This window comes from Salmo salar, chromosome ssa07 (assembly GCF_905237065.1).
Source record: "Salmo salar chromosome ssa07, Ssal_v3.1, whole genome shotgun sequence".
Lineage (NCBI taxonomy): Eukaryota > Metazoa > Chordata > Actinopteri > Salmoniformes > Salmonidae > Salmo > Salmo salar.
Window position 1 is genome coordinate 9418489 of NC_059448.1, and position 22381 is coordinate 9440869.

Sequence of the window (22381 nt, forward strand, 5' to 3'; positions counted from 1 at the left end):
CCTCCTCCCCTGAAATGAAAACCCCCTCCCTCCTCCCCTGTAATGAGAACTCCCTCCCTCCTCCCCTGTAATGACAACTCCCTCCCTCCTCCCCTGTAATGAGAACTCCCTCCTCCCCTGTAATGACAACTCCCTCCCTCCTCCCCTGTAATGACAACTCCCTCCCACCTCCCCTGTAATGACAACTCCCTCCCTCCTCCCCTGTAATGACAACTCCCTCCCTCAATCCCTCTTTCCACCATGGTGGCTGATTGAGCTAACGGATGGGCCAGTGGGAGAGATGTCATCAGTGATCATGTGATCAGTGACCTCTGTGTGACCTTAGGTGATCAGGTCATCTTCATCCCGGACCGTCATCTCTCACAACTGTCATACCTGACCCCTGCCCTTTCCGCCGCTCCATTTTGCAACAGAGAGCTGTCCGTAGTCGGATAGGATCAAGTGCAAAATGATTGATGGGTGGGATTGGCCTTTTCATTAGATAAAAAGCGTGTCAGGAATGCACAACACACGTACGCACACAGCCATACGCGCACACACACACGCGCACACATACACACACACATGCACGCGCGCACACACACACACACACACACACACACACACACACACACACACACACACACAAATCCATTGAGAATGTAAGTCTAGAAACATTTCTCAGATTCAAAGAAAACTTTTTTTCAGTGAGTGACGTGTATTTGGTGAGTGTGAGTTTGACTTGCCCCTTGAGTGCATTACAGTTTGTCTGTCCTCGCTGTGAAGCCATAATGACATCATCCTCGGGGTGTGATAGCCAGTGAAATAAACCCTGATAGAATTTATATGATCACAATTAAATCAAAGTTATTGCAGGAGTTTTCTTATGATGTTGTTTATTTGTTCATTCCAGAACACATAACAGTTTGCTCTCAATCTCTCAGTGCATCCATAAAATAAATGTGAAATAAATATGTATTTAACAAAGCACTAACTGTTACTCCATGTGTCACGTCCTGACTATAGAGTGCTCTTATTTTCTATGGTAGAGTAGGTCAGGGCGTGACTGGGGGGGTTTATCTAGTTTCTTTTTCTATGTTGTGCTCTAGTTTCTTTTTTCTATGTTGTGTTCTAGTTTCTTTTTTCTATGTTGGTTTTTTTGTATGATTCCCAATTAGAGGCAGCTGGTCATCGTTGTCTCTAATTTGGGATCATATTTAAGTACTTGTTTTTCCCCACCTGTGTTTGTGGGAGTTAGTGCATGTTGCACCGCTGTTGTCATGATTTGTGCTTTGGTTATAGTTTATTGTTTGGCTAAGTTTCACAATATAATAAAGATGTGGAACGATACTCACGCTGCGCCTTGGTCCATTTCTACACACATGCGTGACACCATGGAAGCTCAGTTGGTAGAGCAAGGCGCTTGTAATGCCAGGGTAGTCGGTTTGATTATGTAAAATGTATGCACGCATGACTGTAAATCGCTTTTTAAAGTGTCTGATACATGGCATACAGTGCCTACGGTAAGTATTCAGACCACTTGACTTTTTCCACATTTTGTTACGTTACAGCCTTATTCTATTTATTTTTTTTCAAATACTCAGCAATCTATACACAATACCCCATAATGACATCACAATACCACATAATGACATCACAATACCCCATAATGACATCACAATACCCCATAATGACATCACAATACCCCATAATGACAAGGCAAAAACAGGTTTTTAGAATTTTTTGCACATTTACATAAGTATTCGTAACCCTTTGCTATGAGACTCAAAATTGAGCTCAGGTGCATCCTGTTTCCATTGATCATCCTTGAGATGTTTCTACAAAGTGATTGGAGTCCAATTGTGGTAAATTTAAATGATTGGACTTGATATGGAAAGGCATACACCTGTCTATATAAGGTCCCACAGTTGACAGAGCAAAAACAAAGCCATGAGTTTGAAGGAATTGTCCGTAGATCTCCGAGACAGGATTGTGTCGAGGCACAGATCTGGGGAAGGCTACCAAAACATTTCTGCAGCATTGAAGGTCTCCAAGAACACAGTGGCCTCCATCATTCTTAAATAGAAGAAGTTTGGACCCACCAAGACTCTTCTTCGTCCTGGCTGCCTGTTCCTCTGTGGAGATGGGAGAAACTTCCAGAAGGATAACCATCTCTGCAGCACTCCACCAATCAGGCCTTTATGGTAGTGGCTAGACAGAAGCCACTCCTCAGTAAAAGGCACATGACAGCCATCTTGGAGTTTGCTAAAAGGCACCTAAAGACTCTCAGACCATGAGAAACAAGATTCTCTGGTCTGATTAAACTAAGATTCAACTCTTTGGCCTGAATGCCAAGTGTCACGTCTGGAGGAAACCTGGCACCATCCCTACGGTGAAGCATGGTGGTGGCAGCATCATTCTGTGGGGATGTTTATCAGCGGCAGGGATTGGGAGACTAGTCAGAATCGAGGCAAAGATGAATGGAGCAAAGTACAGAGAGATCCTTGATGAAAACCTGATTCAGGACCTCAGACTGGGGTGAAGGTTCACCTTCCGACAGGACAATGACCCTAAACACACAGCCAAGACAATGCAGGAATGGCTTCGGGACAAGTCTCTGTATATCCTTGAGTGGCCCATCCAGAGCCCGGACTTAAACTTGAACTTGATCAAACATCTCTGGAGAGACCTGAAAATAGCTGTGCAGCAATGCTCCCCATCCAACCTGACAGAGCTTGAGAAGTTCTGTAGAGAAGAATGGGAGTAACTCCCCAAATACAGGTGTGTCAAGTTTGTAGCATCATACCCAAGAAGACTCAAGGTTGTAATTGCTGCCAAAGGTGCTGCAACAAAGTACTGAGTAAAGAGTCTGAATACTAATGTACATTTGATATTTATATTTTTTGTTTTTAATAAATTAGCAAAAATGTCAAAAAATATGTTTTTGCTTTGTCATTATGGGATATTGTGTGTAGATTGATGAAAAAAAATGTTTTAATCAATTTTAGAATAAAGCGGTAACATAACAAAATGTGGAAAAAGTCTAGGGGTCTGAATACTTTCCGAAGTTGTTAAACAAAACATTATGAACACCAGCTCTTTCCATGACATCGACTGACCAGGTGAATCCAGGTGAAAGCTCTGATCCCTTATTGATGTCACTTGTTAAATCCACTTCAATCAGTGTAGATGAAGGGGAGTCGACAGGTTAAATAACAACTTTTAAGCCTTGAGATAATTGATACATGGATTGTGTGTGTGTGTGTGCCATTCAGAGGGTGAATGGGCGTAACAAAATATTGAAGTGCATTTGAACAGGGTATGGTAGTAGGTGCCTGGTGGGGGGGACTTAACATTAGGAAGGTGTTTTATACACTCGACGGTATATATACAGTGTGTGTGTATATATGTATATACACCATATTATTATATTTATGACCTTACCAGAAAAATGTAAAGACAAAAACCTTTAGGGGATATTATCTTGCAAGTCCTATCCGTTTTATGGTTGAATTGATTTTTCTGATAAGATTCTGGGTCATTAGTCTGCTCCATTGGATTTGAATGGGAGTGAAATTAATTTCTGAACGTCCTAGTTTGCACTGTGAGATCAATGATGTCATCAATTAGCTTACGTATTCTGGCTTTGGCTCTCTTTGTTTTGATCTCTCTCTCTGTCTCTCTCTCTTCTCTTTTTTGAAGACCAAATTGCCTTCCAAGGCCACCATCTCCCTCCCTAATTGATCACCAGGGAAACAATCAACAGTTATGAAATCTTATTTTGAAAAAAATATGGCAAAAAAATAGAGAATAGTTTGTTTACACCACAGGATTTCAGTGCTCCCTGCGTTTAGGCGTTGACAGACTGTATGTGATGAACATTTAGTTTTCTGGGATTGTGGTTTTTTTGGGGGGGTGATCCATAAATGCAAACTATACCTCTGTACATTATGCATGACTTTGTTAACATTCAAATCCCTGTTTAATTCATAGAAATAATCTTCCACAACAATGCATTGAAATGAATTGCCTCAACATTAATTACCTTTCACATTCATTCTAATTTGTCTTAATTTCCCATTCCCAGGATAGAACATTTATATTTTCCAGCTGATTATTCCATGTCAGGCAATTCTAATGCTTCACACAGCGAGTATAACAAATGTAATTAGCATTTCAACATAATTTAAACCAAAAATTGGCCTATATTCATATGAGCACAAGCACAACATTTTGGGAAAATATATTATTTGAAAAGAGATTTCAATTAAATCTAGACAGACAAATAATGATCAGAAAAGGGTGAAGATTTACACATAACAACGCAGAGAAAAACTATTCCTATCTATGAGTAATCACACGGATCATAAAAACCCCTGAACATAACAGTTTTTTTTATTTTTATCACACCACTGGTGGTGATGGGGTATGTGTGCAAGATCCCTGTGGGACTTGAGAGAGAAAAAGTTTTTGAAAATGATTTCACTTTGGATATGTAATTTTACAATGCATTGTAGTGTTCTATTAAGACACCATTAGTGGTGCTGGGGTTTGGTGGGTTGGCTGTGCTAATCAGAGCGTAGGGGATGAGAGTGGATCCCTAATTACCTGGCCTGTAATCGCCTCATACATCACCTAGACGTATGGGAAAGATAGCACTAGCAGCCTGTACAAGACACCACACACACACACACACACACACAGCTGCCATGGGTGGAAAAAGGTCAGTGTTTAACTCCACTATAACATTACATTTTTCCCTTGAGGATATTTTGCTCCTATATTTATTTTTAATGGGATAACAGGACACTAGTATAGTGGTGGTGATGGTGGTAACAGGACACTGGTACAGTGGTGGTGGTAACAGGACACTGGTACAGTGGTGGTGGTAACAGGACACTAGTATAGTGGTGGTGATGGTGTAACAGGACACTAGTATAGTGGTGGTGATGGGGTAACATGACACTAGTATAGTGGTGGTGATGGTGTAACAGGACACTAGTATAGTGGTGGTGATGGGGTAACATGACACTAGTATAGTGGTGGTGATGGGGTAAAAGGACACTAGTATAGTGGTGGTGATGGGGTAACAGGACACTAGTATAGTGGTGGTGATGGGGTAACAGGACACTAGTATAGTGGTGGTGATGGGGTAACAGGACACTAGTATAGTGGTGGTGATGGGGTAACAGGACACTAGTATAGTGGTGGTGATGGTGTAACAGGACACTAGTATAGTGGTGGTGATGGGGTAACATGACACTAGTATAGTGGTGGTGATGGGGTAACAGGACATTAGTATAGTAGTGGTGATGGGGTAACAGGACACTAGTATAGTGGTGGTGATGGGTAACAGGACACTAGTATAGTGGTGGTGATGGTGTAACAGGACACTAGTATAGTGGTGGTGATGGGGTAACATGACACTAGTATAGTGGTGGTGATGGTGTAACAGGACACTAGTATAGTGGTGGTGATGGGGTAACAGGGCACTAGTATAGTGGTGGTGATGGGGTAACAGGACACTAGCATAGTGGTGGTGATGGGGGTAACAGGACACTGGTACAGTGGTGGTTATGGGGTAACAGGACACTAGTATAGTGGTGGTGATGGGGTAACAGGACACTAGTATAGTGGTGGTGATGGGGGTAACAGGACACTAGTATAGTGGTGGAGATGGGGTAACAGGACACTAGTATAGTGGTGGTGATGGGGGTAACAGGACACCAGTATAGTGGTGGTGATGGGGTAACAGGACACTAGTAAAGTGGTGGTGATGGGGTAACAGGACACTAGTATAGTGGTGGTGATGGTGTAACAGGACACTAGTATAGTGGTGGTGATGGGGTAACAGGACACTAGTATAGTGGTGGTGATGGGGTAACAGGACACTAGTATAGTGGTGGTGATGGGGTAACATGACACTAGTATAGTGGTAGTGATGGGGTAACAGGACACTAGTATAGTGGTGGTGATGGGGTAACAGGGCACTAGTATAGTGGTGGTGTTGATGGGGTAACAGGACACTAGTATAGTGGTGGAGATGGGGGTAACAGGACACTAGTATAGTGGTGGTGATGGTGTAACAGGACACTAGTATTGTGGTGGCTATGGTGGTAACAGGACACAAGTATAGTGGTGGTGATGGGGTAACAGGACATTAGTATAGTAGTGGTGATGGGGTAACAGGACACTAGTATAGTGGTGGTGATGGGGTAACAGGACACTAGTATAGTGGTGGTGATGGTGTAACAGGACACTAGTATAGTGGTGGTGATGGGGTAACAGGGCACTAGTATAGTGGTGGTGATGGTGTAACAGGACACTAGTATAGTGGTGGTGATGGGGTAACAGCGCACTAGTATAGTGGTGGTGATGGGGTAACAGGACACTAGTATAGTGGTGGTGATGGTGTAACAGGACACTAGTATAGTGGTGGTGATGGGGTAACAGGGCACGAGTATAGTGGTGGTGATGGGGTAACAGGGCACTAGTATAGTGGTGGTGATGGGGTAACAGGGCACTAGTATAGTGGTGGTGATGGTGTAACAGGACTCTAGTATAGTGGTGGTGATGGTGTAACAGGACTCTAGTATAGTGGTGGTGGGGTACAGTATGTGTTGCAAGAAGCAGTGGTAGTCTACTGTGGGGTTTTGGAGAAGAAAGAAAATCATTGATAATTATATAAATGTCAATATATTTAGTGGTTGACTAACGGCTTGTGTGAAAACATAGTGATGGGGGAAAATCACTACAGTACATATCGGGATATTATTTTTGCTGATATATCATGTCGTTTTGACAAAATCACAATATAATATTAGTGCTAGTTAGCTGTACCTGCCCCAAAACTCCACACCAAAACCTCCTAGCTTTTCTCCATCTAGGGAGCCAATTTGTTTTCAGAACTTTTATTTCCATGACTGATCAAATTTGTTTTCTCATGGCTCTCTCTTGTCCCTCTGCAGCAGACGTATGGTGAGCAATATGTTTGGAACATCAAATCGCAGTAAAATCACAGTATCGAGTCGCAAAACATATAGAATGAGAGAATAGTGAGAATAGCAATACCTATCGTATCCACTTTACGTAATGTGATAATATCGTATTGTGAGGTCACTGGCAATTCCCAGCCGTATAAAAACGAAGCGTACAACTCATTCAAATCAATAAAGGAGTTAGTACAATATAGTTTTACCATGTTATATTTTAATTTCTGCAGAGACAAAAATTACAAGCAATTTATTTACAGAAACCTGTACAAAAGCAAATTAAATTATGTAAAATATTTCATAAATAGAAGTTGACTTGCGTTCAATACATTTTGCCATGTTCAGCTAAGCTGCGTGCATAGTGACTCATACTTAATTAAACAATGATAAACTGTTTACTCAATTTCTATATCAACATCCAAGTCGCAGGACAAATAGTTTATAGTTAATATTACAAATCTCATCACAGACTGTGAATGCTCAACAACGAATAGGAGAGAGATCTGACTAAACATTCACCTCAGGTAGCAAAAATATGATACATTTTATTCTGTTTTTCTTCTAAAAACCAAACTTGACTCATCTGTGGATTACCAGGTCAAGGAAGGAACCATTTGATATTGTCCCTGTTTCTTTTCTATCAGATAATATTGTACATTTACAAGTAAGCACAAGTAGCCTATTGAATGTTTGAGTAAAGAGTTGCATTTTTTGACAATCAAAAAAGCTTATTTTAACACTTACCTCTCTATATAGAACTTTCTCAGTCTTTCTAGAAACACAGACATGCAATTTCCTTTATGTTCACTGAAAGTATAACACAATGAGAACCCACTACACAACTTCTTTCTTGTTTCCAGTGTTGTAACGCACCATGCTTTGTCGAATTTGTGAATGTGTTGAGTTTTTTTTGGTAATGCATGTGTTGTAAATGTGTTTTAGGGGTTGCTTTATGTCCTGAGGTGTGCATTCTGTCAGCATCTCGACCTTGCAGCATTTTTTTTATTTTTTATTTTTTTACTCCTCACTTTTCCAACCTCTGCATTTAGCATTTATTGGCTTCCTCGCGTCCTGAACTGTCAAATGTCTCCAAGCGTTTCTTCTACTACACTCAATGTGTTCAATCCAGGAGAGTTGTTGCATGCACATAAGGTTGTCGCACTGAACATGTACATCAGCAGAACACCGTAGCAATAGGATATTTCATTTTTCCATTACGTCATCATTATTACTAGTATTAAGCAGTACAAAAAGTAGTAATTTGGTTATGAAAGTACACTATGCTAGGAATGGATATTAATACCTTGAACGTTCCACGTTGAGACCCATCCAATAGCCACTCCACATCATTGTACCACACTGTGTCAACAGGCTTACAAACATTTGACTGGTCACATCCCGAGAAGACAGAAAGTAACTGGATTGTTCCTCAGGAGGTATTTAAAATTGGACTATAATATCATCCCCACTACTTTTAGAAAGCATGTCAGCATAATTGGTTTTGTACCATTCCAAACCAACATTGAATCATACCAATCGGTATAAAAAGGCACAATTGCATATTTTGCATTCACTCTACAGTTTAGTTTTTTTTTTACATTTTTCTTTTTTTACAGAAGCACTCTAAATATACAAAGTTGCACCAGAAAAGAGAAAAAGAGAAAAAACTAATAAAATACATAATGATGATCATTTCCAAGGTTCTGATTGTTATTGTATATCAAATACCAAAAAAAAAGAGGGAGAAATTAACCAGAAATGCCATGCCGGTAGAAAGTTGCGAATCGTCTCACTGTATTATGTACGTCAGACTTTTCCAGGTGATGACACAGGATAGGGTAGCACTACCTCAACTGAATTTATGTTATCACTGTAGGGTTTACTGTAGGGTTTACTGTAGGGTTTACTGTTCAATGGAATTGGGGAACGCTGTGAAAAGGTGTCTGAAAGGAACAAAACAAACCAACAATCAACAAAATATGATGGAACATGAAAGAAATATGCTAAATAAACATACATTTCTTCCTCCTCAAACTGATATACTTATTAATTGTACTACATGGCTAATGTCTGTTAGGTATAACAAAAGCAAGCAACAAGATGGACCTCCATGTTCACAGGTTAAGGAATTTTTTTGTACATTTTTCTTTTACATTTTTTTCTCCTTATTAAGTGAAGTAAATTCCCTTTAAACATGCAGTAAAAAGTACATATTTATGTATACAGTTTATAAGCATAGGAGCGCTTCTTCGAACGACAAGTAGTACTTACAGACTACAGATTGGTGGACTGCCAAATAGCAGCTGTTTTGAACCAAAGGGTTAGCTAACATATACAAGGGTTTCCATTGCATCTGATATTATTTTTCTCAGTTATGGCGGCAAGACCTTGTGCCTACTTACAGTACCGGCGGAAAAACACAACTTGCGATGGGTAAGGAGGCACAATATCTTCATATTATGTGTGTGCACATGGTTGTAAGTGTCAGTCCAAACTAGAACAGATGTTCTCCTACATGTTGTGCCCATGCTCAATTCAACCTATACTCTCACTATACATTTACACGTATGTATTTAAAGCAACATAACTACCGAAAGCTATTTCTATGTGGTATTGTAGTTACTCTCTGATAAATTATGAATCCATATGCCAGTTTGTATTCCCTATGTTTTGGTTTCTCGCTCATACTAACTTGTAAGGTACAATGTTAAACCATTGTATTTTCACACACCTTTTTGTGACTGTACATCAGTAGGTATTTTTGATTGTACTTCATTGAGCAGATTCTTACATTCGTGCTCAAAAGATGTCTGTCTGTGTCAATATGAAAATGTACTTCTGCCATTAGTGACATCTCCATTTATGGGAAGGTGGACATGGACTTAGAGTGTACTATGCTTACTATTATACGATAGATAGTGTGTCGTGTCAGTGTCGTGTACCATATGGCATGTACTGTTCAATCTAGCACACACGCTAACACAAAATAAATGTCACGGCAAAGCCTCGCCACATAGCTTTACTAGACCGGCTCAACCTACCCTGTCGTGTTTACTTTTACATACCCAGCACTTCCCTCAACTAACTCACCTAAAGTGTAACCATGACATGCTTGCTGTGTGTTGCTTTGTGTCTGCTTGTCTATGTGGGCAAGAGAAACCATAATCAGCTTTATAACTTTCATCTGAACAGGAATCAATATTTTCCGGGGGTGATACAGTATGCACAACCACGTACACATATTACACAATTCAAGCAAAGAACGACAGCCAGTTCAGATTGGCTCTAGATAGAAACTTACATCTGGAAGGGCGGATTTAGTCTTCAACTCTCAGGCCACCCAAAGACAGAGAAAGAGAGACAGAGAAAGGTAGAGGGACAAGTGAGCTTTAAAGGTCAAAGGGTCTGAATCGATGTATATGTACAATGTACACTTGTGTTAGTGTCTATGAGAGAGACAAAGTGAGCACACTCGTATATCAGCATACTTGGACATCAGTTCATCACACATTCATCATGCATCCTATGGTTAGGACATTGCCAACCGTATTGACTCCTCCATTTGTCAATGATATTCTGCCACGAATGAGGCGATACACACCGTCTTATCCACAGGACAGAAAGTTAAAGCTTAGTCTTTCCCAAGTGTTATGATCTATGATGCCATGCTAGTAGCTTTCACAGTCTGTTGTTGTTTGGTTGTGTTTTGGAGGAACGCAACTTTATATCACAAGCTGTTGAAATGACGGGATCAAGAGTGGGTAGCACGGGGGGAGGGGGGGGGGTCATGACACGTGACGTGTTACGTGACACATTACTGAATGTATATGACATTTGCATCAGGGTGGGAGTGTCACTAAGTCCCCAAAAGGCATGACATCGGTCCTCTGTCAGACGTTTCATTGTCACACTCAAGTTATAGAAAAAGATAGGGGAAAAAGGAATGTCCTCTTTTGTACAGTACAGTCTTTGGGAGGTGGTGGGGTCAGGGAGAGATAATGCATGCATGTTTTATGGAAATGAGTTGGTAATTGTACAGTGGTGATCATCAGGCAGCAGTAATGTTCCCATTGGCCCGACTCGCCGGCCGGCAGCAGTTATCCAATGTCTCGCTTCAAGTCCCACCAATAGCCCCATCCTCCTCTTCCTCTTGCAAGATAAGGTCAGAATCTGAATTTCAAAAAGGGATTATCTTTGTATCCACGTTGATTTTAGCATTGTTTCACGTTGTTGTTTTTGATGTTTGTTGTTGTCTTGGAGAAGGGTTATCCTTGGACCTAGTCTACTCAGTTAAGGTCGGTCTGGTACAGTAAAAAGTGTCTTCAGTTGTTGTCGTCGTGGTTGCCTACTATAGTTGTTGTTGTTTGTTGTTAGAACCATGCGTACCGTGGCGCTAGCTCCACCGCCCCCCTCACAGGTAGACCTCCCGGCGGGTGAGCGTGCCACAGGATGAGGGTTTGTATTCCCCGGTGGGGGCCAGGGGGATCTCCTCGATGGGGTGACCCACCACCACCCCCTCCTCGACCCCCGGCGGGCTGAAGCTGGGCGAGCCGAAGGCTTCGTAGGAGGACGAGGAGGAGGCCATCTTCTTATTGAGCAAGTTGCGGTTGCGGTCGTTGCCCAGCATCACGTGAGAGGAGGGGTCTCCGTTGGCCATGGCGACCAGGGCTTCCTGGCTGCCAGGATGCTGCTGTTGTTGCTGCTCGGGAGGGTTGCTGCCGCTACCGCCGCTGGTCATGAAGGTGGAAAGCTTTGGTTGTTGGGTGGTGGTCGTCTTGGGCCGTCGCTCGGGCGACGTGCGCACAGGCATCCAGCAGGAGTCCGAGTGGCCGTACTCGTCGCATTCCCGGGTGCACTTGCCTGTCATGGCTACGTCAGGCAAGGTCCGGGTGTCTGGAGGGAAGAGAAGGAAAATAGAGAAGGTTCATTAGTGAAAGTGTTCTGTTTCCCCAAAGCGGGACTAATATATAATTAATAGAAAAGCTGAGTCTTTCACACTAACAATTCCTGTCACTTTGTTGAGGGTTGTGGTCGCAAGAAATTTGTTAACAGGAAGTTTATTTTTCTTCCATTAGATGCGTGAGTCTGTACATTTTCTCAGAAATGGTGTTATCATCACATCTTAATGTTTTTTAGCATTGGAATTGTATCACTGACAGATGTATTCAGGTTGAATTGCTAAAATTGATTTTGCTTTCATGCAGAACACGTACCACATGAACAAAACAAACCCAAAAAAATACACATAAAAAAATAAACACTGCACCGAACATCGACAACACCTCAAACTGAAAAAAAAGTGACGTGAACCGGAGCTGAAATAATGTCAAACTTCCAAATGTGGCGTTGTGTTGTGCTCCTCGACCATTGTCTAATGACGTGCTATCTACTCTGTATGTGTGAGTAGACTTACACTGCTGTACTGTATGTCAGGAGGTGAGAGAGACTGTGATAACAAGCTCTATATAAGCCAAAGTATTTTCTAGAGACACACGTAGAAACTGTCTGAACCAAGTAGTCTACTAGTCCATCACCTGGTCTCCTATAAAATCTTCTACTAAGGACCTTAACCAATTACCAGCCAGATAAAGGAAAGCTAAGAATAACTACAGTGCATGTGATTTGTTTTGAAAGAAGCATTAAACACAACACTAAAAACTAACACTGCAACTAATGTACAAGACGCACCGTCAATAGGGTTACGACTACCGCAACTGCTGCTGCAGCTGGTCACCATAACTGTAGTATTGTTATTTAGTATCAATTCACAGATAAGATGACTATGATAACTATCTCTCTTATGCGTCAAAACATACATACCCCAAAAACTCAGTTAAAAGCTATAAATTGAAAGCTAGACGTTCAAAGTTGCCAGCGCCAGCATGACATACACTGAGGTTACCAAACTTTAGGAACACTTTCCTAATATTGAGTTGCACCCCATTCTGCCCTCAGAACAGCCTCAATTCGTCGGGGTATGGACTCTACAAGGTGTTGAAAGCGTTCCACAGGGATGCTGGTCCATGTTGACTCCAATGCTTCCCATAGTTGTGTCAAGTTGGCTGGATGTCCTTTGGTGGTTGACTATTCTTGACACAAACCGGTGTATCTGGAACCTACTACCATACCCCGTTCAAAGGCACTTAAATCTGTTCTCTTGCCCATTCACTCTCTGAATGGCACACATACATAATCCATGTCTCAATTGTTTCAAGGCTAAAGAATCCTTCATTAAACCTGTCTCCTCCCCTTCATCTACACTGATTGAAGAGGATTTAACAAGTGACATCAATAAGGGATCATAACTTTCAACCTGGTCAGTTGATGTCATGAAAAGAGCAAAATGTTTTGTACACTCAGTGTAGATGCCATGTTAGATGGGTTTGCCAATGGCCAGAAAGATGTGATGTATGAGATTAACAAGCAGGAGAGGTGAAGTGCAAATCTAGAAAGCATGCTGCCCTGGCTTTAGAAAATGTTAACCATGGCTTACTTTTAATGCTCTTTATCTCCTGTAAAAGAAGAATAGAATATAATCACTGGTTGTGCTTGGCATTGTGGGTATTTTGAAAATAATATACGGTATGAGAAATTCTCCACTGCATTGAATTAGACTGCAATTCAATATAAAACAAGGTATCAATGAAACTAATCAAAGATATGTGAGGAAACATGTTGAGTTTGGATTGGAGAAAAACATGCTCTAGGACAAGACTGGATAGAGATTAGGGTTGCAAAGGGAGGGTAACTTACTGGAGACTTTGAAGTTTACCAGTAAACTACCAGAATTGTTGTTTCTTTCAAGGATTGCAGGTACCTTAGTGGTTCGAGAGTTGGGCCAGTTACAGAAAGGTTGTTGGATCGAATCCCTGAGCTGACAAGGTAAAAATGTGTAATTCTGCCCTCGAACAAGGCCAGTTAACCCACTGTTCCCCAGTAGGCTGTCATTCTAAATAAGAATGTGTTCTTCACTGACTTGTCTAGTTAAATATACAAAATATATCACAACACATCTAGTGGCCTTTTTGGGTACTTCAGATTATAAGTGTCTGTAATTAAAAATATAATTTGTTTTTCAAATAAAAAAATCAAACGACAAAGCTGTAAAACATTATCCTAAAAATAATACTAGATATGAATACTTTTTAAAAACGTCATTCAAGTATAAACTACCAAAGTTATGATAGATTGACATAGATTGTCTGTTAATTACCAAAACTACTAAAGATTCCAGTAACTTTGGTAAATGACCAGTAACTTTGCAACCCTAATAGAGATAGACAAAAGATAGAGAGGGAGAGAGCATGAGAGCAATACAGTTCTGTTGATTGGGATGTTTCTCAATCCATTTACATTTTCAAAGCTACATCTTAAATCAAATGCATCATGAGTGCCATTCCGCTGTTCTGTTTCTGTGAGCCCCTTGCCTATTCACCACAGAAATACATGCCCAATACTACAAATCACCTCAATAAATCTATGTAGCCATGGGCCGTTACAAATCCATATGCAGTCAGTGAGAAGGGCGTATATTTAAGTATATGTAAGCCTAGACAATATTTGAACACATATTCAAGAGATTTGGTGGATCTTTCATGGCATTTGTGACCCAGAAAAATATATAAATTTCAGCCCAAAAAATGCATGAAACAAAGAGAATGAAGTCATTGCAACCGCAGTTGATTGTTAACATGCGAACTGATCACGGGGAAATGGTAACAGATGTAGAATGGACGGAGGAAGGCAAAGAAGAAGAAAGAAATAAAGAAAGAGACGTCTCCTTTTCTCTCCAAAGTGGCTCTTGATGGTTGAGCATTCAAGTAGATACAATCAGAGATCAAATATCTGTCTGAGCAAAGAGCCACCTTTCCTTGGATGAATCACCTTGATTGGCTCTTGCATCTCAGCCTGGCTTGCAACTGAGCCATCAAGGTTCGAGTCTTGAGCTGCTACCCACAATGCACTGCGACAGTGGCTCTCCCGGATTTGCCCCGGGCTCATCTGATCACCAGACTATTCGCCCCCAATCATACTCTCAGCACCTCGGAGAGAAAGGAGGGGGGTGGGGGGGGGGGAGACCTCTCGCCTTGCTCAGTCTAACCTGCAGCTAGCATCTCCACTGCCTTGAGTGAGAGAGGTGGGCCTCCACACAGGGCTAGGCTGCCTTCTACATGAGCATTGCTACAGTACTCAGTCATCTCAGAGGAAACAGTGTATTGTATTATACCATCTACAGTGATGTTTCTCACAGGGAAAACAGATGGCTAGTGCGCTAATATCAACAGCTTCAGGTGCTAATAAAGATCAAGAGATTAAGATTAAGATGACTCTATTGGTCAATTGCACACAAGGTCCAATTGAAATGTGATTTCCGCTTTTAATCCAAACCTTATGTAAGACACACATACATATACATCTGTTGTTGATGTGGGGGGGGGGGTTAAGGTGGGGCGGCAGGTAGCCTAGTGGTTAAAGTGTTGGGCCAGTACCCAAAAGTGTTGCTGGATCGAATCCCCGAGCTGACAAGGTAAAGAATCTGTCGTTCTCTCCCTGAACAAGGCAGTTAACCCACTGTTCCCCGGTAGGCCGTCATTGTAAATAAGAATTTTTTCATAACAGACTTGTCTAGATAAATAAAGGTTTAATAAAAACAAAGTGCCTCTGTCAGATTACTGCTGTTGTGGTGACAACCCTTTCCAACACACTTTTATTTAACTGGCATCACTCAAAATACAACTATGATAAAAGTACAAGATGGGATGATTTAGTATACTGTATACTGTAATATAATAAAGTACAAATATGGATATTTCATGAAGAAAGAGAGTGTTTTTGGTAAGAGCAGAGATAAGCTCATTGCTCAATAGCAGCACGGTCCATTGACTCCGGAGCCCAGCTAAATATGAAGAGGTTTCACACTGTGATAATGAATTAGGCCAGAAGATCAAAGCCAGAGAGAGAGAGAGAGAGAGAGAGCTCCTCTATGTAGTAAAGGACCATTTCCTTCTCGCTGTCCTCGCGCCACCATTTTGAAAGCCCCTAGGGACAGGACTATCCATTGACATGTCTGTATTAAAAACACTTAAATCATACTAGTCGTCGGGAACCAAAATCGTCAAAAAAGCCCTTAAAACAATGTGTTCAATATTTCTTAAACAGGATTTTATATTTCACCTTTTTCTTTTCTCTTATTAGTGACTGCCGAGGATGTGTGCAGCTCTATATTTGGTGTGGCCCTCCCAGTTACAAAAAAAAGTCTAATTGGATTTTTAATTTAAAGTTTATCTTTTTTATTTAAGAAAAACATTTCCCTGTTGGGGTTTCATTTTATTTATAATCACATTGTGCTAGGGAACATTTATTTTTAGACAAAGGTCATTGGAAGGGTAAGGTTGCTACAGCATGAGAGTAAATGAGTCAGCCTTTTAGAGAGAAGAAATTGTAACAGCCTACTCAGGAAGAAGGCCATATTGTTGGGCACACGGACAAAATAATTGTATTGTACAACACAATAGTTCTAATTTAAGTCTACGCAATTCATGAAAAACTGTCTATAAGAAGGAAGTAGGAAGAGCGTTTTTCTACACAACATTCAGTAAGTGTATAAAGAGCAGGGTGGTCTTTGTCCTGACGCCTATTCCCATAAAAAACAAAACATCTGGGTCACTTTCCACGGTCAAAGCATCGCCATAACCTCAGAGATTCAGAACGCCATAAAAAAATGGCAGATGCAAGGTTTCTACCCCAGGGCAGGGGAGTCCACAGTGGAATAGAGAGCAGTGGCTGTGCTTGCCAAGGGCCCAGCCAGCTAACCACTGTCACTCTAACACAAGGGGCTTTCTGCCAAGTGGGTTTGTACATAATGTACCCAGCACTCAGTCCCTTTCAATGGACTCAAAAGAAGCTTCCACTTCGCAAGGTATAGACTGGTGGACGGGTGGGGGCGGATCTGAGAAGGGAAAATATGTCTTCCTTTCTTTGAGGTAATTACACATGGATGAAAGTCAATGTTGCCACCGTGAAAGCTACCTGCTGCTACATCGCTGGTGGGAAGATATTTCTATCTTAAAGCTGGAGAGCAGAGCTGCACTGAGCCGGACTTTACTGCACGTCTGTAACAGCCAATGGTTAAAGTCTTTATTTGCAAAGGCAGAATAGCGTTTAGATATGGGGTATTACAGTGGACAACTGAGATGTTGCAGAGTATGAATTTGAGGGATATATGGTGTGTGTGTGTGTGTGTGTGTGTGTGTGTGTGTGTGTGTGTGTGTGTGTGTGTGTGTGTGTGTGTGTGTGTGTGTGTGTGTGTGTGTGTGTGTGTGTGTGTGTGTGTGTGTGTGTGTGTGTGTGTGTGTGTGTCTAGACCATCGGGAGTGCCCCTGCGAGCTTGTGTGGTTGTATTAGTGAGTGTGCTTACATCAGTTTGTGTGTGTGTTTATGTCAACACAGCACGTCTGTTTGTACATGAGTGTGTATGTCTGCGTCTCCTTCTCTCACATCAACATTCCATCCGCATCATCAAGTCAGACTCTCCATTCCCCACGGCAGTCGATTCAACTAAAACTCTCCATCCCCCAGGCAGTCAGTCCAGTCTATCAGGCGTCCAGTGAGCTTGCGCTACAGAAACAGATTCAGGCGCCCTGCCCTTTTGCCCTGTGTTTTCCAGTTGGGAGCCTCGGCCAAAACGGTGGGGCCAAAGAGCGAATGAACGGAGACAGAGAGAGAGAGAGAGTGGGAGTGAGTGAATGAGCAGCACAGATGCACTAGCCCTCGTTGCTCTGTCTGTTTTCTAGCTGGACACTGTGGATGGCTGGACAGCAGATAGGGGTCAGTATGGCTGGGACAGAAAGAAAGAGAGAAAGAGATGTGGAGAGAGAGAGAGCTTGAGACGGTGAGAGCGAGAGCAAGAGAGAAAGAAATAGAGAAAAAGAGAAAGAACGAGAGAGAGAGAGAGAGAGAGAGAGAGAGAGAGAGAGAGAGAGAGAGAGAGAGAGAGAGAGCGAGAGAGAGAGAGAGAGAGCGAGAGAGAGAGAGAGAGAGAGAGAGAGAGAGAGAGAGAGAGAGACGTGGAGGCAGACTGCAGGCTGGGGATGGGTGGGGTCTCTCCATACAATGGACACAGTGTTTTCACTGTGTCTCTTCAGTCTTCAGTCTTTCTTCTACAAAATTCAATCTAAAACCCTCATCATATTCCCCTAGTTAAGCGTCTAAAAACACTCACTCCTAAAATGTCATTAAAGCCTGCAAACCTTTCACATACTTTAAATTTACCCAAATAAAACCATTATTGCTGAGAACAAGGATAATTGTTTATCCGTCTACAAACAGTGTCACCACCGACAAAGCTTGACAACAAAAGCGTACAGTGATGGGTGTCATATGGACTACTTCACCCAGTTGAAAGATTAATCCTGCAAACCAAAAACACATTTAGGTGAAAAATAGGTGGGGAGAGGAAGAGAAGGAGAGAGAGAGAGGCAGAGAGAGAGACAAATAGGCAGACAAATAGACAGACAGACAGACAGACAGACAGACAGACAGACAGACAGACAGACAGACAGACAGACAGACAGACAGACAGACAGACAGACAGACAGACAGACAGACAGACAGACAGACAGACAGACAGACAGACAGACAGACAGACAGACAGACAGACAGACGACACAGATACAGTTGGAAGGAATAGTGTGAGAAGAGAACAAATAAAGGGTAATAGAATGAGCACTATCATTTACTATGCAGTCACTCTGTCCTATTCTCCCTTTCTCTCCACTAACCGCTTTCATTTAATTAGGTGGAACTCAGCCTGGGTATGAGAACTAATTAGCGGCCTGTGATCTTCAGCCTCTCAGGCTGATCTGACTCTCAGTCTTACTGGGAGGCTCCTGCAGCATAACCCCACCGCTGAGAGTTTGCCTCACCATCAAACGATTCTACTAGTGCTATCTGATTCACACAGTACACAATTAATACTAGTGCTATCTGATTCACACAGTACACAACTAATACTAGATCTATTTGATTCACACAGTATACAACTAATACTAGAGCCATCTGATTCACACAGTACACAACAAATACTAGAGCTATCTGATTCACACAGTACACAACTAATACTAGAGCTATCTGATTCACACAGAACACAACGAATACTAGAGATATCTGATTCACACAGTACACAACTAATACTAGAGCTATCTGATTCACACAGAACACAACTAATACTAGTGATATTTGATTCACACAGTACACAACTAATACTAGATCTATTTGATTCACACAGTATACAACTAATACTAGAGCTATCTGATTCACACAGTACACAACTAATACTAGAGCTATCTGATTCACACAGTATACAACTAATACTAGAGCTATCTGATTCACACAGAACACAACTAATACTAGTGCTATCTGATTCACACAGTACACAACTAATACTAGTGCTATCTGATTCACACAGTACACAACTAATACTAGAGCTATCTGATTCACACAGTACACAACTAATACTTGAGCTATCTGATCCACACAGTACACAACTAATACTAGAGCTATCTGATTCACACAGTACACAACTAATACTAGAGCTATCTGATTCACACAGTACACAACTAATACTCGAGCTATCTGATTCACACAGTACACAACTAATACTAGTGCTATCTGATTCACAAACTAAAGGTGGTGTAAAAATGGGCATGCTGAAGAGAAAGGAGGGAGGGAGGAAAAAAGGACGGACGGAAGGGAGGAAGGAAGGAAACAAGGGAAGAAGGAAGGAGAAGAAAATTAGAGGAAAAAAAGAGAGGTGAAGAAAGTCAAAGGGAGGTGTTGAATAATGACGGGGAACACAGACAGAAAAATAAGCACATGGTAAAGGGGATATTTGTCTTTCTCTGCTAAGCTGTTTCCAGACAATTAAGGAAGGATGAAAAAGCGAGAGAGATCTGTGGGAAGAAAATGAAAGGGAGGCCTGGAGAGTCCTGACCTTTTGCAGATGAGACGCGGTGGGTAATGTTCGCAACATAATTAATTGTTGGTATTAATTAACACACACCACGCACGTCGGCCGAGGTGTTGGAGTGCCACTGTGTGAACCGAGGACAGTACGGTCCTACAAATCACCTTTAAATCCTAGCTTTCTCCCGAGTGGAGAAGCGGTCTAAGGTAGTAGATCACAGTGCTGAGCCACCACTACAACCTGGTGTTAGATCCCAGTCTCTGTCACAGCTGACTGTGACCGGGAGCCCCATAGGGCGGCGCACAATTGGCCCAGCGCCGTCCGAGTTAGAGGAGGGTTTGGCCGGGGGGCTTTCCTTGGCTCATTGCGCTCTAGCGACTTCTTGTGGTGGGCCAGGCGCCTACAAGCTTCGGTCATCAGTCAAAAGGTGTTTCCTCCGACACATTGGTGCGGCTGGCTTCCGCGTTAAGCGAGAACTGTGTTAAGAAGCAGCGTGGCTTGGTGGGTCCTGTTGACCTTCGCCTCTCCTGAGCCCGTTAGGGAGTTGAAGCGATCGTAACTACCAACTGGATATCACAAAATTGGGGAGAATAAAAATATCTCCCTAGCTCATACATTGACACTCTGGATTCTACAAAGCTATTGGCTACTGATTGGATTCCAAGATGGCCACCAGCTGTATGACCCTGATTGGTTATATACTCATTTTGAATCCCAATATTAAATCCAAAATGGAAAATAGATTGTGATTTCTGAATATTATAAAATGACAACTGAGGCATTCTGCAACCCTATGATGACTCTATATGAGCTACTTACAGCTCATGTATTTCTCATTTCCATTGTCTATTAGATCATGTCTTAGGCCTATACATGGAACTAATAGACTAGCTCCAGCAATGCTTCAGTCAGGCCTATATTGCTCGATTTTATTTTTCTCTTTCAGCACGTTGGCATTACAGTATCTGGTATAATGAGTGTACTGACAGACTACTCCAGACGTGATTCATTGAAGAGAGATTAACTAGCATAATTTCATTCTAGTGACAATCTCACAGCCAATTACCAAATATGGCTCTCTCTGCTTCTCAGGCAACTCTCTCTCTCTCTCTCTCTCTCTCTCTCTCTCTCGTTCTCTACCTAATCAGTAAGCTAGGCAGGTTGGAAACGAGACCCCATAAATTCAGCGGTGACCCTCCTCCTCATGCTCCTCAATTCATTTCTCGTTTCTCAGCCACAAGCCCAACACACACACACACACACACACACACACACACACACACACACACACACACACTTGACAAGAATCAAGCATGTGCGCACACCTACACACACATCATTAAAATGATGCCATAAGCTAACTAAGCACATCATTAGGATTAGTAGCTAAATAATATCCTACACCACAGACGGATATATTGAATAGGCCTATACCTGCCACAGTGACAGTATATATTGAATAGGCCTATACCTGCCACAGTGACAGGATATATTGAATAGGCCTACACCTGCCACAGTGACAGGATATATTGAATAGGCCTATACCTGCCACAGTGACAGGATATATTGAATAGGCCTATACCTGCCACAGTGACAGGATATATTGAATAGGCCTATACCTGCCACAGTTACAGGATATTATTGAATAGGCCTATACCTGCCACAGTGACAGGATATATTGAATAGGCCTACACCTGCCACAGTGACAGGATATATTGAATAGGCCTATACCTGCCACAGTGACAGGATATATTGAATAGGCCTATACCTGCCACAGTGACAGGATATATTGAACAGGCCTATACCTGCCACAGTGACAGGATATATTGAATAGGCCTATACCTGCCACAGTGACAGGATATATTGAATAGGTCTATACCTGCCACAGTGACAGGATATATTGAATAGGCCTATACCTGCCACAGTGACAGGATATATTGAATAGGCCTATACCTGCCACAGTGACAGGATATATTGAATAGGTCTATACCTGCCACAGTGACAGGATATATTGAATAGGTCTATACCTGCCACAGTGACAGGATATATTGAATAGGCCTATACCTGCCACAGTGACAGGATATATTGAATAGGCCTACACCTGCCACAGTGACAGGATATATTGAATAGGTCTATACCTGCCACAGTGACAGGAAGCAGGGGAGATCGTTCCCAGGCCTGTCCTTAGAGAGCTCTGGGTGAAAGTGTGAGCCGATCCATTACTGCAGCCACAGCAGGATGATGGAGACAGCAGAAAACAGTGACACATATAGTCTACTGGGTGGAATGATGTCGCTAGCCTAGCTACTAGCTGCATCAAAGGGAAACCACAATACAACAACTATCTCAACACACTACTCTAGAAACCACAATACAACAACTACCTCAACACACTACTCTAGAAACCACAATACAACAACTATCTCAACACACTACTCTAGAAACC

General features: G+C 42.0%; 1 protein-coding gene across 5 annotated transcripts in view; it reads right to left on the reverse strand.

Annotated features, from left to right (window-relative positions):
• Positions 1-7168: 7168 nt before the first annotated feature.
• LOC106608544 (protocadherin-7) overlaps positions 7169-22381 on the reverse strand; it is a 211103-nt gene continuing 195890 nt past the window's right edge. For 2 of the 5 annotated variants that reach the window (XM_014206501.2, XM_014206500.2), the window contains exon 3: positions 7169-11864. In XM_014206501.2, coding sequence (XP_014061976.2) covers positions 11383-11864 — 482 coding nt within the window. In that variant the 3' untranslated portion in view covers positions 7169-11382. Of the gene's footprint in view, positions 11865-13464; positions 13484-22381 lie in introns of all 5 variants that reach the window. The other 3 variants (XM_014206502.2, XM_014206503.2, XM_014206505.2) reach the window with 3 other exon arrangements.